This window comes from Globicephala melas, chromosome 15 (genome assembly GCF_963455315.2).
Source record: "Globicephala melas chromosome 15, mGloMel1.2, whole genome shotgun sequence".
Classification (NCBI taxonomy): domain Eukaryota; kingdom Metazoa; phylum Chordata; class Mammalia; order Artiodactyla; family Delphinidae; genus Globicephala; species Globicephala melas.
Window position 1 is genome coordinate 13,987,662 of NC_083328.1, and position 17,944 is coordinate 14,005,605.

The 17,944-nt window shown below is 36.9% G+C and overlaps 1 protein-coding gene across 3 annotated transcripts in view; it reads right to left on the reverse strand.

Moving 5' to 3' along the window:
* Positions 1-17,944, reverse strand: part of CALN1 (calneuron 1) — a 469,972-nt gene that overhangs the window by 406,162 nt on the left and 45,866 nt on the right. Inside the window, exon 2 of one of the 3 annotated variants that reach the window (XM_060285811.1) lies at positions 5,341-5,487. The exons of the other annotated variants lie outside the window; for them this stretch is intronic. Within the exon in view, the coding sequence (XP_060141794.1) occupies positions 5,341-5,351 (11 nt within the window). The 5' untranslated portion in view covers positions 5,352-5,487. The remainder of the gene's footprint in view (positions 1-5,340; positions 5,488-17,944) is intronic. 3 annotated transcript variants of the gene reach the window in all.

Below are 17,944 nucleotides of genomic sequence, written 5' to 3' on the forward strand. Positions count from 1 at the left end.
GGCAAAGTGGAGTTTTTCCCAGGCTGGCAAAGTTGGTTTAAATTTTAAAAAATTAATCAGTGTAATTTATCATATTCAGAGAAGAAAAAATCATGACCATCTTAATACATGCATAAAGAGCATCTGACAAAGCTCAATACCCACGCACAATTGAAAATTCTCAGAAAAGTTGGAATAGAAGGGAATTTCCTCAACTTGATAAAAGGCATTACAAAAAATGGACAGCAACCATCATACCAAATAGTCAAAGATTGAATGCTGTCCCTGTAAAACCAGGAACAAGACTTCTATTGAAAATTTGTGGGGTCTCCAGCCAGTGAAGTAAGTCAATTAAGATAAATTAAATGCATACAAATTGGTAAGAAAAAAGTAAAACTGTTTTACTCAAAGTCAATATGATTGTATAGGTAGAGAATCTTAAGGAATCTACCAGAAAAAGCTTTTAGAACTAAATAAGTGACTTTAGCAAGGTCGCAGAATACAAGATCAATACCACAAATAAGCAACTGGAAGATGAAATTGGGGAAATAGCACCATTCACAATAGTGTCAAAAACATGAAATATTAGGGATACGTTTAACAAAATAAGTCCAAGATCTGTACGCTGAAAACTACAAAACACTGCTGAGAGAAATTTTAAAAGATCAAAAATAAAAGATACAACATGTTCATGATTTAGAGTTTTGACATTTTTAAGATGTTAATTGTCCCCCAAATTGATCTTTAGGTTCAACATAATCCAAGTCAAAATGCCAGAAAGCTTTTCCTCAGAATGTGACAAGCTGGTTCTAAAATTTATATATAAATGCAAAGGACATATAATAGCCAAAACAATCTTTAAAAAGAAGAAAGTTGGAAAGGACTACCTGATTTTAAGATGTACTATAAAGCTAATTAAGAGAGTGTGGTTTTGGCAAAAGAATAGATGTATAGACCCAAGGAAATAATATTATAGACCAGGAATAGATCTACAGGTACGTGATCAATTGACTTTCGACAAAATTGCCAAGTGAATTCAATGGGGGAAAGGCTAGTCTTTTCATCAAATTCTGCTGGAATTATTCATGTAGAAATAAATGAACTTTGATACTTACCTTATCCATACACAAAAAATAACTCAAAATTAGATCACAGACCTAAATAATAAATGCTAAAGCCACAGAACCTTTAAAAAAAATCTTTGCAACTTGGAGAAGGCAGAAATTTCTTAAACAGGACACAAAAAGCACAAATTATAAAAGGAAAATATTGATAGTTTTACTTCATCAAAATTAAAATCTTTTACTCTTCAGAAGACACCTTTGAAAAAATGAAAAAAGCCACAAATAGGAAAAATTGGGAATTCCCTGGCAGTCCAGTGGTTAGGAGTCGGCATTTTCACTGCCATAGCCTGGGTTCAATCCCTGGTCGGGGAACTAAGATCCCGCAAGCCATGCAGTGCGGCCAAAAAAAAAAGGCCACAGATTATTTATCATTTCAAAAAAAAAGCCACAGATACAGAAAAATTATGTACATATAATTTATATTTATATATATTATATAATTTATATTTATATATTATATATATAATGCTATATATCTGGCAAAGAACTTGAATTAAGACTATATCAAGAAATCTTGCAACTCAATAAAATGAAAAGAAACAACTCAGTTTTTAAATGGGCAAATGATAGAACAATACTTCACAAGATAGAGGAATGGCTAATCACACAGGAAAGCATGCTGAACATTGTTAGTCATCAGGGAACGCAAATTAAAACCACAATGGAATACTTCTACACAACCACTAGAATGTATACATTTTAAACACCTGACAGTACCAAGTGTTGCCAAAAATATGGAGCAACTAGAACTCTCATACAATGTTGTTGGGAATGTAAATAATCAAATAATTTTGAAAAACTATCAGTTCCTTATAAAGTTAAATGCACAGTTACACTGACTCAGCGATTTCAGTTGTAGGTAATTTTCTTAGAGAAATAAAGTCCACACTATGACTTTTATGTGGATGTTCATAGCAGCCTTATTCATAACAGTCCCAAACTGGAAATAATCCAAATGTTCATCAATAGATGAATGGATAAACAAATTATTGTATATGCATATGATGAGATACTGCTCAGTAATTAAAAGGAAAAAACTAGATACCCACCACATCATGGCTGAACCTTAAAAATGTTATTCTGAGTGAAAGAAGCCAGACACAAAAGAGTACATACCCCATTATTTCATTCTTATGAAATTCTAGAACAGGCAAAATAAATCTATAGTGACAGAAAGTAATTCAGTGGATGCCTGGGGTAGAGACTGGGAGGGGGATTGACTGCAAAGGGACACCAAGGAATTTTTTAGGATTGATGGAAATGCTTATGTCTTGATTGATGTTTATACAAATGTTTGTACATTTGTCAAAACTCATCAAACTGTACACTTAAAATGAATGCATGTTATTGTGTATAAATTGTCCTCAATGAACTTAATTTTAAAAGAAAAAAAGGTGAAGCCTTAAAAATATTATGATTTAAAAATATTTGTGAAGTAAATACATTTTTAGACACACAGGTAGAGAATTTTTCACCAATACCCATCCTAAAAGAAATGGTAGAGTGAGTTGTCCAGGCAGAAGAAATATGATTCCAGATAGAAGAATGGAAACAGGAGAATAAAGAGCTTGGTAATGATAAATAGGTGGTGAATCTAAATAGCAATTATTATATTTTAATCTTATAATAATACATCTTAATAACAATGTTTGGTAGGTTGTTAAGTATATGAAGAAATAAAATCCATGACAACAATTGTACAAAAGGTAGCAGTGGGGAGAATGGAGTTAAAAGTGTTCTTGGGTTCTTCCATCATATTGAAGTGATAAATGTACTCATTTAGGATATATACCAGTGGGTCAAGGATATACATTGCAATCTCCAGGATAATCGCTTAAAGAATGTATAGTTAGTAAGGGGGAAATGGAATAATAAAAAGCACTTGATTAATACCACAAAAGAGAAAAGGAGAACACAGAACATATGAGATAAACAGAAAGTAAATGGATTGTTGATTGAAATCCAAATAAATCAGGAATCGCATTCAATATTATCAGACTAAACATATTCTAACCTCCAGACAAAGATTGTTAGATTAGATATAAGTAGATTAGATGTAGATTTTGCTCATAATAAACACACATTAAATAGGAGGCTGTGGGACTGTCAAACATGAAAGGATGGTATATGCAACACTACCTGAAAGAAAGTTGGGACAGGCGTGCTAATATCGAACGGAGCAAATTTTAAGGCAGGAAGAGACTTAGGGCCTTTCTGTGGGTAAGAAGGAACCCAGGATGCAGGATGCATGCCATGAAGGTGGTAGGTGTGTTTAGTAGGTAGCAGTCAACATTATCTTTACATAAATCTTTTGTTGACTTTGCCACTGATGACAGATGGAGAGGAATCAATAAACTGCATTTTTCTTCTCTCTCTGGTTGAAATTTTTTTAAATGCTGGGGTCAGGAAGACAGGGATCAAAATGTCAGCTTCCGTATGCTGCACGCAGAATTAGGTAATTTACCACCTGGCCATTCACAGGAGGTGATGGGCCAATGCAAGCTCCAGGCCAGCAGTGCTCTTTTCAGACAGGAAGAGCCCATAAGGGAGAGAAAACAAGACGCTGAGCTATCAGGCTTTTTCTTCCTCCAAACTTAACAATTAGAGATGTGAGTGAGGGAGCAGAGCTACACTAATTGATATCACTCCACGTGGAAACATGGAATCCAAGAAAAGATTTCCTACCACTCACTTTTCATTCGGTATTCCTATAAACTTGTTTATTTCTCTACACTTCTACCAATATTGGGTGCTATGAATACTTCAAAATTTTACCAATTGATTGGGCTAAAAATATTATCTCGTTATGGAGAAATTTTTCAACTACAGTTGTTGCCTGGGCCTTATTTTTGTAAGGTTCAGATTCGGCTGGTTTGGCATGACACATTTAAAACATTTTAAAACATTCAGAAATCTCATTCCTGACAATCATGTTACACAGCTAAGATTGAGAAAGCGCTGACGTTTTATTGTGGGAGGGATGAATTAGTGGCAGCTAATGTTCTTCTCTACCTTGGATGTTCCGCTCTGATTAGAAACTTGCTCTATTTCCAATCGAATTCCTCCCTTTCCCAATCAGAAAGCTGGGATACATGAAAATTGGTGGTGCCTGGACACAGAAGCCCCCCCTCCCAACTCCCTAGCCTCTCAGCTGTAGCTGATCTGAGGTGAAGGGGGAGCCTGGCTCCTTCTGGGCCCACCCCCCTCTCCATATCTGTGCTCTAGCTTGGGGTGGGGAATGCTATCAGGGAGGTTGTTAGGCCGACAGCACGGTGCTGGTTCTCAAGCTCAGGAAACTTGGTCAACCCCCAGCATCCTATTTCATTTTGATTCCAGTTGTGCTGTGTCTGGCAACTATTCCTCAGCATTTTAGGAAGAGGATGAGCTTGTCCCAAAGTTTCAGCTTAGTTTTCGTTTTGGTTGGTAATGCTTTTGTTGATTTTGTAAGTGTCAAGGAAGAAGCTTTAAAAATGTCTACTTTCGCTGCCATGTTTCCTGGAAGTCCCTCCTTCCTCCCCTGAATTAAAAGAAAAAGCTCAGAAGTATTTACATTGAAAAGCAATGAATGCTTGCTCCAGGCTTTCTCACCCACCCTGAGGCAACTATGTTGAAAAAGATCTGTTGCAACATGTACAGACTAAATAATAGGTTCAGACTTTTTCCTTAACTTACAGATTTTATATATTTTGATTCTTTTATATTTTGATTTATGGTTGTTTTTAGATCTTTGATTATTTACTGTATCAGTTGGATTGGGCTAGGCTATGTGTCTAATTCTATCAATTTTGCTTTATATATTTTCAGCATACATTATTAGGTGTATCCAATCCATCTCTAAGTCTCCTCAAATGGTTCAAAATTCCAAAGTAAAGGACAATATTCAGGAAAACATCTCCCTTCTACCTGCCTTCCAGATACTCTGCTCTCCTCCCATCAAGCAAGCACTATTGTTACCTTCTTGTGTGTCCTGCCAGAGACATGGTACAGATATGTGCTGCTTCTTTATACAAACGGTACCACACTGTATAGATTGCTTTGTACCCTTCTTTTTCACTTGGAAGGATACCGTTTTCCGGTAAAATTTACATCTAGTGAGGTGCTTGGACCTTAGGTGTGCCCATTTGATGACTTTTGATAAACGATACACCTATGTGACCACCTTAAAATCAAGATTCAAATATTTCCATCACCCGGAGTCATTTTCGTTTCATACCGTAAGCATTTCTTAGTTTGTTACCTTGTCTCCATAGCCAATAGAATACTCTATCCAAGTTGCCATCCTCTCTCTACCAGCTTATCCGGTGGCCAAGGGATGGGGCTCCCAGCATCACACTCCAGCAGAGTGGTTTTCTCAAAGGCTCATCTGGTCTGGGCACCACTCCATCTATAAAATACACTTCTGTGACTTTTCTTTGCTCTCTGGACGAAGACCCAAATTCCTCCACAGACAGTGACCCCACCCCACCCACCCCGCCCATGGCCTGGTTCCATGACCTCTCTGTGTTCATCTGATGTCACTTTTTACTGTGTGTTCATTCTGCCTTTCCACACTGCCGGCCGTCATTTAGTTCTACCTGCGTGCTGGGCTCCCGCCCATCTCTCAGATGTTCCCCTGTGTTCTTTTGTCTTCAGGACCTGCTCGTGCAGCCCCATCCTCACAGAACTAATGGGACTTATCCTCCAGATCTCAGCCTAGTCATCACCTCCTCAGGGCAGCATTTGTTTCCTGTTGACTGCCCTGCCCAGCTCATAACTCTCTGTTAAATGCTCCCCGTTACAGAACTAATTGCAGCTGAAAGTTTACATTAATTTATGTGATCCTTTGATTAATGTCTGTTTCCCCCATTCGAAGGTAAGTTCCATGGGTACAGGGACTATATTTATGTTCAGCATTGCATCTCCAGGGACTAGCACAGTTGGCACTCTATAAATTCTAATTGAAAAATAAATTAACACATGCAGCATATTTTGCAGCCATTGAAAAAATGGAACAGATCCGTAACTCCTTATTGATTCCCAAAACATTTTCTAAGAGGGAGGGAAGGAGGCGCAGTTCTTTTTGCAGAGGAATGCCAACTAATAAATATAAAAGGAATAATAGAGGGCTTCCCTGGTGCCACAGTGGTTGGGAATCCGCCGGCCAATGCAGGGGACATGGGTTCGAACCCTGGTCCGGGAAGATCCCACATGCCACAGAGCAACTAGGCTCATGAGCCACAACTACTGAGCCTGTGCTCTAGAGCCCATACACCACAACTACTGAGCCTGCGTGCCACAACTACTGAGCCCACGTGCCTAGAGCCTGTGCTCCGCAACAAGAGAAGCCACCACAATGAAAACCCTGCACACCACAATGAAGAGTAGCCCCTGCTCACTGCAACTAGACAAAGCCCACGCACAGCAACGAAGACCCAATGCTGCCAAAAATACAAACAAACAAACAAAAAGGAATAATAGAAATTTAAGTCACCACTTCACAATCACTGCAGTAATGATTGACATAGGCAAGAATTATCAATCTATCTGTTTATGTACAGCTCTCCAGCTAAGAATGGTTTCACATTTCACATTTTTAAATGGGTAGGACTTCCTTGGTGGTGCAGTGGTTAAGAATCCACCTGCCAATGCAGGGGACACGGGTTCGAGCCCTGGTCTGGGAACATCCCACATGCCACAGAGCAACTAAGCCCGAGTGCCACAACTACTAAACCTGCACTCTCGAGCCCACAAGCCACAACTACTGAGCCCATGTGCCACAACTACTGAAGCCCACGCACCTAGAGCCAGTGCTCTGCAACAAAAGAAGCCACTGCAATGAGAAGCCCACACACCACAACAAAGAGTAGTTGCCGCTCACCACAATTAGAGAAAGCCCACATGCAGCAACGAAGACTCAGTGCAGCTAAAAATAAATTTAAAAATAAATGGTTGGGGGAGAAAAGAATATGTGACAGAGATCTTATGCAGTCTGCAAAACCTAAAATATGTACGATCTAGCCCTTTACAGAAAAGTTTGCCTACCTCTGCATTAGATGAAAGCTAGAGAACAGAATATGGAGAAATCTGGCAGGCGTGGCTTTATCTAAGTTTTAAATTTAGCAGAACAAATAGTGGGGCATACTGGCATGTAGGTCTTAACATGATACACTGATAGAATAACAACACATATGTAGTATTCTTGCCAAAAATGCATAACCTGATTCCAAGCACAAGGAAACATCATACAAACTGAAGCTGAAGGAGCTTCTGCTAAACAACTGATCTCAACTCTGCAAAAATGTCAATGCCACAAAATACATAAAAAGAGGCTAGGAAACTGTTCTGGATTAAAGATCTGACAACTACATGTAATGTGTAATTATGATTGCATCTTAGATTTAAAACAAACAAACAACTGTAAAGGACATGATGGCAATTATGGCAACAATCAGGGAAGTTTTATGTTGTTCTGTATTTACTATATCAATGTTAAATTTCTTGAGTATGATAATTATATTGCGGTCATGTAAAGGAATGTAGTTGTTCTTAAGAAATATATGCTGAATATTTAGGGGTGAAGTCTGTCATGATGTCTTCAATTTATTCTCATTTAATTTTCAAAAGGTTCAGGGGACAGAGAATGAGAGAGAGAGAAAGAATGAGTGGGGATGATGTGAAAGGGTAGAAGGGTTTTTTTAAAAACTATTTTTGCAATTTTTCTCTAGGTTTAACATTTGTTAAATAAAAAATTAGATAAAGAATGAAAACATCATACATGCTTATATAAGCATAAAAAATGGGTTTAATAAAAACCACACTGGCAGCAGTGGTTGTCAGTCACCTCTGGGGGGTAGAATGGGGTGGAATTTGAATGAGGGATAACTACTATCACATTCCTTATTCTATTTACTTCTGCCTTGTTGGCATTTGCTACAATGAGAATGTATTTTTTTAATATTTTGTATTTTAAAAAGCTTACTTTTTGTCATTTAAAAAAATGTCCATTGATTATTCATGTACAAATCAGGATTAAACATCAATGATTAAGCATCTCTCCAAGTACGCCCAATCCCTCTCACCCCCCTTCCGGAGCCCCTGGATTTCCCAGACCCAACAACCAGGCTCAGCAAGAAGCTTCTAGAACCTTGGCCCCTAGGGCTGGATGCTAAGTATTTGAATATCACTTCCCATAAAATCCATTAATATGTAGAATGAATATTAAATAAAGATTCCACCTATCTAGAGGTTAACTTGTAGATGTTTTTAAAAAGTTTACCATGATATCATACACTGTATGTACCACACATACATGATAACATAGTTTACCAGGTTATCATACACTGGACTCAGGAAGAGTTAACTGAAGGGGGGAAGGAGAAGGAAGAGAAATAAGGGGAAGAGTTGGGAGAAAATAACCTGATTCCTTATTTTTCAGAGGAAAGGTTCAAATAGGACCTGTTTCATTTCAAACTGTTTAACTGAAAAACATGTTTAAGCATGTAAAATAAAGTTATAAATTAGTGGAACTAAATATCCATATAACATACATTCCAAAGCACCAAAGAGAAAAATAGATTTTTTAAAATATATTTATTTGGCTGTGTTGGGTATTCGTTGCTTTGCACGGGCTTCAGTAGTTGTGGCGCACAGGCTCAGTTGCTCCACGGCATACGGGATCTTCCCAGACCAGGGATCGAACCTATATCCCCTGCACTGGCAGGTGGATTCTTAACCACTGTGCCCCAGGGAAGTCCAAAAAAAGATTTTTAATTGTATGACATATAATCAAAATGTGACGTTATTCTTCTCTTATCAGATTGACAGGAGTTAAAAATATAGAGAAAATCCACTATGAGTGAAGAAATAGGAAAATGTTCCCTTAGTCAATGTTGGTGAGATTGTAAATTGTACCTGTTTTCAAGATGGAAACTGGACAATGTGTATCCAAATTTAAATGTACATGGGCATACTCTTGGACGCAGAATTTCAGTTCTAAGCATTTATCCTGAAGTGATAATCAGTCTACTGAATAAATATGTTTCTAAGGATATGAAATACTGCATATTATTGAAAATTGAAAGCGAAGTAGAAGCCCATCCATAAACAACTCAATGATTAAAGCCTGGTACATCCATATAATGATAATATTAACTGACATGGAAAGACGCATTTGACTTATTGTTCAGTGATTAATGCAAGTTACAAAATAGTTTGCCTAGTATGATACCATTTATTCAAAGTTATATACATTTTAATTGCATGTATAGGACCCAGCAATTTCTTTCATAAGTATATAACCAATAAAAAAGGCATACATTTGCTCGTAAAAGACATACACTCAAGTATTTATAGCAGCACTATTCATAATAGCCCCAAACTAGAAGCCATCCAGATGCCTACCAACAATAAAATGGATAAATTATGATATATTCACACAATGGAGTGAGAATGAACCTCCACTGTGAATGAACTACATACAACCCCTAAAACGTTATGGACGAACCTCACAAACACAACATTGAGTGAAAGCAGAAAGATAAAGCTGAACACGTGCTCATGATTACATTTAACTAAAATTTTGAATCTGGCAAAAGTAATCTATGCCATTAGAAGTCAAGACAGTAGTCATCCTTCGGTTGGTGGGAGTGGGTAATGACTGGGAGTGGATACGAAGATGCCTTCTGGAATGCGTCAAGCTTTTGTTAACTGACTGAGTTCTGGTTACGTGGGTGTGTTCAGTGTGTGGTAATCTGTACACTTATGATTTGTGCACTTTTCTGGACACATACACACACACAAAAACACACAAAGGGTATACACTCACAGAAAGATGTCAGGAAGGATGCTGGCAGAAATGTTAATAGTGGTCTTATCTGGAGAGGGAGTTTAGCATTATTTGGCTTCCTCTGTATAATTTGTCTGTATCAATTGATTTATATACAAAAAAGTACAACTTAACGGAAGGGATGAAAATAAATTTACTGAATGAACATTCACCTCAAGAGGTCAGAAAAATAAACAATCAAAATGGGAAAAACGTTGAATGCAGTAATCAAGAGCTAAAAAACAATCAGAAAATATGGAGGTAGCCTGGAAGTGCTTGATACATTTGATTTCAAATGACCACTAATGAACTTATGATTTTACAGAAAAAGACAAAGTGGAAAATAGCATTTTAACCATAAACCAAAGAATTAGGGGATTTCTCCTGATTTCACCGTCACAGAGAATGAGTTGAAAACTCATTTTAAAAACAGGCTTATTGAGATATAATTTACATATATTAAACTGCATATAAAGTGTACAATTTGATAAGTGTTTAATGCATGTATACGCCTGTGAAACAATCGCCACAATCAAGATGACAAATATATCCACTGCCTCCCAGTTTCCTCGTATCTCTTTGTAATCCCTTCCTTCCTCTTACCTCACCTTTTCCCCTCACCCACAGGAACCATTACAGTTTCTATTTTCTAGAATTTATAGAAACAGAATTGTACTACATGCACTTTTGTTATCTGGCTTCTTTACTGTAGTATAATTATTTTTAAAATCATCCGTAATTTTGTATGTAACAATAGTTTGCTGAGTAGCATTATACTGTATGAATAGATTGTAATTTGTTAATCCACTAACCTATTTTTTTGAATTTTTTTAACATCTTTATTACAGTATAATTGCTTTACAATGGTGTAGTTTCTGCCTTATAACAAAGTGAATCAGTTATACATATACATATGTCCCCCTATCTCTTCCCTCTTGCATCTCCCTCCCTCCCACCCTCCCTATCCCACCCCTCTAAGTGGTCAGAAAGCACCGAGCTGATCTCCCTGTGCTATGCGGCTGCTTCCCACTAGCTATCTATTTTACGTTTGGTAGTGTATATATGTCCATGCCACTCTCTCACTTTGTCCCAGCTTACCCTTCCCCCTCCCCGTGCCCTCAAGTCCATTCTCTACTAGATCTGCATCTTTATTCCACTAACCTATTGATGGACATTTAAGTTGCTTCCAGTTTTGACTATTACAAATAAAGCTGCAATGAGCAGTCATGTTTAAGTCTTTGTATGAACGTATGCTTTCATTTCTGTTGGTTAAATGTCTAGAAGTGGCATGGCAGATCATATGACAGATGTATAAAGAATGTAAAAAATAATGTATTAAGATGTATGTTTAACTGTTTAAAAAAACTGTCAAATTATTACACAAAGTGGTTCTACCATTTTACATTCCCACCAGCAGTGTGAGCGCCCTGGCAGTTCTGCTTTCTCACCATCGCTTGGTATAGTCGGTCATTGTAATTTTAGATATTTTAATAGGTGTGTAATGGTGCCTCATCATATTTTTTTTTTTTTTTTTTTTTTTTAGGTATGCGGGCCTCTCACTGTCGTGGCCTCTCCCGCTGCGGAGCACAGGCTCCGGACGCGCAGGCCCAGCGGCCATGGCTCACAGGCCCAGCCGCTCCGCGGCATGAGGGATCTTCCCGGACCGGGGCACGAACCCATGTCCCCTGCATCGGCAGGCGGACTCTCAACCACTGCGCCACCAGGGAAGCCCCCTCATCATATTTTTGATTTGCATTTCCCTAATGATTGATGATGTTGAATATCTTCTCAGGGGCTTATTTGCCATCTGTATATCTTCTTTGGTGAATTATCTGTTTATATCTTTTATACACTTTTATATTGGGTTGTTTTTTATTGAAATTGGAGAGCTCTTTATATGTTTTATTATATATAAATTTATTTACTTTTATTTATTTATTTTTGGCTGTGTTGGGTCTTCGTTGCTGCGCGTGGGCTTTCTCTAGTTGCGGCAAGCAGGGGCTACTCTTCATTGTGGCGTGCGGGCTTTCCATTTCGGTGGCTTCTCTTGTTGCGGAGCACGGGCTCTAGGCGCACGGGCTTCAGTAGTTGTGGCACGCGGGCTCAGTAGTTGTGGCTCGCGGGCTCTAGAGCACAGGAGAAAGCTCTTTATATGTTTTGGATACAAGTCTTTTATAAGATATGTGATTTACAAATATTTTCACTGAGTCTGTGGCTTGTCTTTTCATTCTCTTAACAGTATCTTCCAAAGAGAAAGTTCTTAACTTTGATGAAGTCTAGTTTATTGATTTGTGCTTTTATGGATCATTCTTTTGGAGTCATATTTTTTAAATATTTGCCTAATCCAAGGTCACAAAGTTTTTCTCCTATGTTTTGTTCTAGAAGTTTTATAATTTTTTTCTTTAAATTTAGGTCTATGATTCATTATGAGTTGAGTTGCATATATAGTGAGATGTAGGGATTGAAGAATATATGTATATATGTATGTATTACATATGGGTATCCAGGTATTTCAACAGGTTTTGTTGACAAAACTATGCTTTCTCCATTGAACTGCCTTTGCACTTTTCTTGAAAAATCAATTGACCAGGCTTCCACTTCTGGGTAAGATGAAGTAAACATACTGCACCTATATCTTCCACTGAAGGAAGCCTAAAGTCAGAGCAGAATTCATGAAGCACCTATTTGAGAACTCTGAAAATAACTCCTAACAGGCAGATTGAGGAAGAACATGAAAACTCAAAGGACCACCAAATGATGGTGAGTTTATCCTTTCTTTCTTCTGGCATTTACAGGCTTGAATTCAGTGCAGTCTGAAACTTGAAAGTGAGCATTAGCACAACAGAGGGGGCTCCAGGAGATGCCTCAAGTTCTGGGTGGATGAATAGGAAAGTGGTTTCCAAACACACACACACAGAATGGAATTTCCCCATCATTCTTTACTTTTTCTCTGTGCTTTTGTGCCTTAGCCCCCAAACAATCCTTGGAAGCAGAAGTACCAGTGGCAAGGAGAGCTGGTTGGAGCCTAAAACTTTGAGGAAGGAGAACCATCCTCTATGATCAGATAATATGTGGTCCCAAAAGCACAGCAAGAATCTCCATTTCTTCTTGTCTCCCTCTGTCCTCCCTTGGCTTATCCTGGACATAAGTGCAGTTGCACAAAGGGTACAGTAGATTGGGGTAACTAAAGTTGCAGCTTTCTAGCTAGAGGACCAAATTAGAGGGTATCAGAGAAGTAAAAACTGCTGAAAAGATCATGGGCAGAAAAAATTTGCTAAAGTGGTTACTTCGAATTTTTTATGAACTTTGGGACTCAATTCCACATGAGTAGATTGATCTGACCTTAACGAGCACACAGAGACTTTGAGAACTGAATAATGGATTATATAATAGACCAGGTGCAGAACTAGTCATTGGTATCACACACCAGTGTGACAGATCTGAATAGCAATGCAAAGGCTTTGAAAACTTAACTGCAACTGGAACTACAACCAACATAAAATTGGTCAGAACTTGAGGCCTGAATCCAACCAGGCTGATTGCCTGCTAAAACACACCAAAAAATCAACATTATCCATAGTGTATAAACAAGACCCTGAACCACATAACAAAGTATTCTAAATGCCCAGTATACAATCCTAAATTCTCAAAATACAAAGAACCAAGAAAATCTAAACTTGCTTGGAATAAAATAACCAACAAATGTCAATGCCAAAAGCACACAGACATTGGAATTCTGACAGATATTTTAAAGCAGCTATCATAAAATTCTCCAAGTAAAGGTGAAAACTTTTGAAAAGAATGAAAAGAGAGAAAGCCTCAGCAAAGAAATAGAAGATATAAAGAATAACAAAACAGAAATTTCAGAACTTAAAAATACAGTAACCAAAATGAAAACACACTTGATGAGCGCCACATGAGATGATAAAGGAAGGAGCCAGAAATCTTGAAGGTAGACCCACAGAAATCATGCAATCTGAACAACACATAAAAAAAAGTTTGAGAAAAAAGTGAACAGAGACTAATAGACCTATGAGACAATGCCAAAAGGTATAATACTATTCACATTACCAGAGTCCTAAAGGAGAAGAAAAAGAATGTGGTATAGAAAAAGTAAAGATATGATGGCTGAAAACTTCCCAAACTTGGCAAAAGATATGAACCTACAGATCCAAGAAGCTCAGAGAACTACAACAGGGTAAATCCAAAGAAATCATGCCAAACACACCATCAATTGATGAAACTAAGACAAAAAAAATTTTGAAATCAGACAAACGAAAATGGTCCACTGCTTGTAGGAGAACAATGTGAATCACATAACTGTGGATTTCTCATGAGAAGTCATGAAGGTCAGAAGGAAATGGAACAATACTTTTAAAGTGCTGAAAGAAAAGAACTGCTGACCAAGATTCCTGTATACAGTAAAAATATCCTTCAAGAATGAAGGTGACATAAAGATATTCTCAGATGCAGGAAAACGAAGAGAATTTCTTGCCAGCATACCTGCTCTAAAAGAAGTTCTTCAGACAGAAGGTAAATGATACAAAGGAAACTTGGAACATTGGGAATGAAGGGAAAGAAACATAAAGGTAAATATCAGAGTTAATGTAATAGACTATATTCTTCTTCTGTTGAAATATGCTTAATGGATGAAAGTAACAATTATAACACTATCTGAGGGGGTTTCCAATGTATGTAGAAGTAATATATAAGACAACCACTACATAAAAGAAGAGAATAAAGGGCCTACATGGTGGCAAGATTTCTACTTTCCACTTGAAGTGATAAAATAGGGAGTGATATCAGTGAAAATGACAGAGTAGGGAACTCTACAATTCTGCCCTTACAAAAAAGAAACGAAAAAAACTGGCCAAAAAAAGAGAGAGAGAGAATTCACTAATTTGGAAGTCTGGAAACTAGCCAAGAGCTTGCAGAAAACAGGAACCACTTACTCAAGAAAAATGGGTGAATCTTGGTAAGAACAATGAGCTTTGTGGTGTGTTAACTTATCCTAGTCCCTGTCTCCCAGATCAGTAGTAGCCTTGAAAATGGCACTCCACATCTTCAGTTCTGGTACCAGAGATAGCAGAATGGATCTCACTCACAAATAATTTAATTATTTTGCTTGATTTTGTACCTGTCTGGTGCCTCAAAAGACTTGACTTTATCTCATCTAACTTGGAACTTGTTCAGTTCTAAAGCCACTGCCCAGGAGTCATTAGTTGAAAACATTTTCAGACAAATGTTTAGCTACTGCTGTGTTAAACCAGTGGATAAGAGTTGGGGTAAACAATAGATTAACCAAAAAGTTTGGGAGGAAAGCCTGGGAAACTGGATGTTTGGGGGCAAAAGGACTTTGAAAAGGTCTAATATATTCCTGGGAATTTAGAAGGCAACATGCATTCCCAGGGTTGTGGGCATGCTCAGGAAAGACCTGAGTACTTTCCTGAAAGTACTCATCTCTGGCTGATCTTTAGGCTCTATTCAAGCAGAAAGTGAAGACTGAGGCTGAGTCATTAACTTCCTGACTGAATGTTAAAGGCATACCCCAACTGAGCCCCTCTGCAAAGACTGGGAAATTTGTTGGCTCCAAGAATTTAAGGAAATCTCTGTCCATCATTGGCTGACTACTAAGTTAACAGAAAAGGGACTTCTGTGGCCACCCATGACAAAGAATACAGACTTTACAAAAGTAGTTCAGAGAAGTCACTAAACAAACAAAAACTAACAACTAAAACAAGTAGCAACAACAAGTCCTGGGGAGAGGAAGGGGATCTAAATTCCAAAATTTTCCCATTATAATAGTCAAAATGCCTAGTATTTAAGAAAAAATATAAGACATGCAAAGAAACCAGAAAGTATGGCTCATATGGTCCTCAGAGAAAAAGACAATCAATAGAAACTACCCTTGAGGGAGCTGAGATGTTGGACTCACTAGACAGACTTTAAATTAACTATTTTTAAACTGTTTAAATAGCTAAAGGAAAATATATCTAAAGAACAGTATTCTCCAAACTGACCTACAGATTTAATGAAATCTATATCAAAATTTCCACTGACTTTTTACAAAAATGGACAAGCTTATCCTAAAATTCATATGGAATTTCAAGGGACTCTGAATATCCAGACAGTCTTGAAAAAGAGAACAAAGTTTGAGGACTCACAATTCCTGATTGCAAAACTTATTACAAAGCTATAGTTATTAACACAGTGTGGTACTGGCATAAGGATAAAAACATATATCAATGGAATAGAATTGAGAGTCCAAAAAAATAAAACCCATATGTTTATGATCAATTGATTTTTGACAAGGTGCCAAGATCATTCACTGGGGAAAAAACAGTCTTTTCAACAAGTGGTGTGGGGACAACTGGATATCCATAACGCAAAAGGACAAATGTGAACACCTACTTCACACCATATATGAAAATAAACTCAAAGTGTATCAAAGACACAAATGAAAGAGCTAAAACTATAAAATTCTTAGAAGGAAATATAGGTATAAATCTTCATGACCTTGGGTTAGGCAACAGCTTCTTAAATATGACACAGAAATCACAAGCAGTGAAAGAATAAACAGATAAATTGGACTTCATTTAAATTAGAAACTTCTGTGAATCAAAGGACACTATCGAGAAAAGACAACCCACAGAATGGGAGAAAATATTTACAAATCAAATATCTGATAATGGTATAATATCTAGAATACAAAGAACTCAACTCAATAACAAAAAGATAACACATTTTCAAATGAGCAAAGGATTTAAATAGATATTTCTTCAAAGAAGATCTACAAATGATCAGTAGATATACAAAAAGATGGTCAATGTCATTAGTCATTAGAGAAATGCAAATCAAAACCAAAATGAGATCAAAATCCACTAGGATGGCAATAATAAAAAATTTTTTTAATAATAATAGTGAAACTAATAAATGTTGGCAAGGATGTGGAGACATTGTAACTCTTGTGCATTCCTGGTGGGAATGTAAAATGATATCATGACTTTGGGAAACAGTCTGGCAATTTTTCAAAAAGTTAACATAGAGCTACCATTCAACCTAGTAATTCTGCTCCTGGGATATACAAAAAGAACTGAAAACATATGTTCACACAAAAACTTACACATGATTGTTCTTAGCAGCATTATTCATAATAGTTAAAAACTGGAAACACCCCAAAAGTCCATCAATTGATGAATAAACAAAATATAGTGTATCCATACAATGGAATATTACTCAGCCAAATAAAAGAATGAAGCACTGATACATGCTACAGCATGGCTGAATCTGTACACATTATGCTAAGTGAAAGAAATCAGATACAAAAGGCCACTTATGGTATAATTCCATTTATAAGGAATGTCCAGAATAGACAAATCCATAGAGACAAAGTGTAGATTAGTGGTTGCCATAGAATGGGGAGAAGAGGGAAACGGGAGGTATGGGATTTCTGTTTGGGTTGATGGAAATGTTCCAGAATTAGTTAGCTGTAATAGCTGTACAACACTATGAATATACTATCAACCACTGAGGTATACACTTTAAAATGTTGAATATTATGCTATTCTATGATATTTATGTCAATAAAACAATTTTTAATAAACAAATTTTTAAAATACTGATTCTAATTAGATTGTGAAAAGTTCATTATGTATATTGTGATTCCTAAAGCAAAAGTAGAAATATTATGCAAAGAGATATAGTAAAAAATAATGGATAAATTACAATGAAATACTAAATGAACAAATAACCCAAAAGAAGGAAGGGGTGGGGAACAGAAGAATGAAAACAGAGTATATAAACACTAAGAAACAATAAAATTATAGACATAAATCCAAATATATTAATAATTACATTAAATATAAAGGGTCTAGGTACAATGAAAAGACAGAGATTGCCAGAATGGATAAAGATTATGACTGAACTATATGCTATCTATAAGAAACTAATTTCATATGTATTGATATAGGTAGGTTATAAGTAAAAGAATGGAAAAAAGATATACAATGCAAATACTAATCAAGAGAAAGTTAAAGTT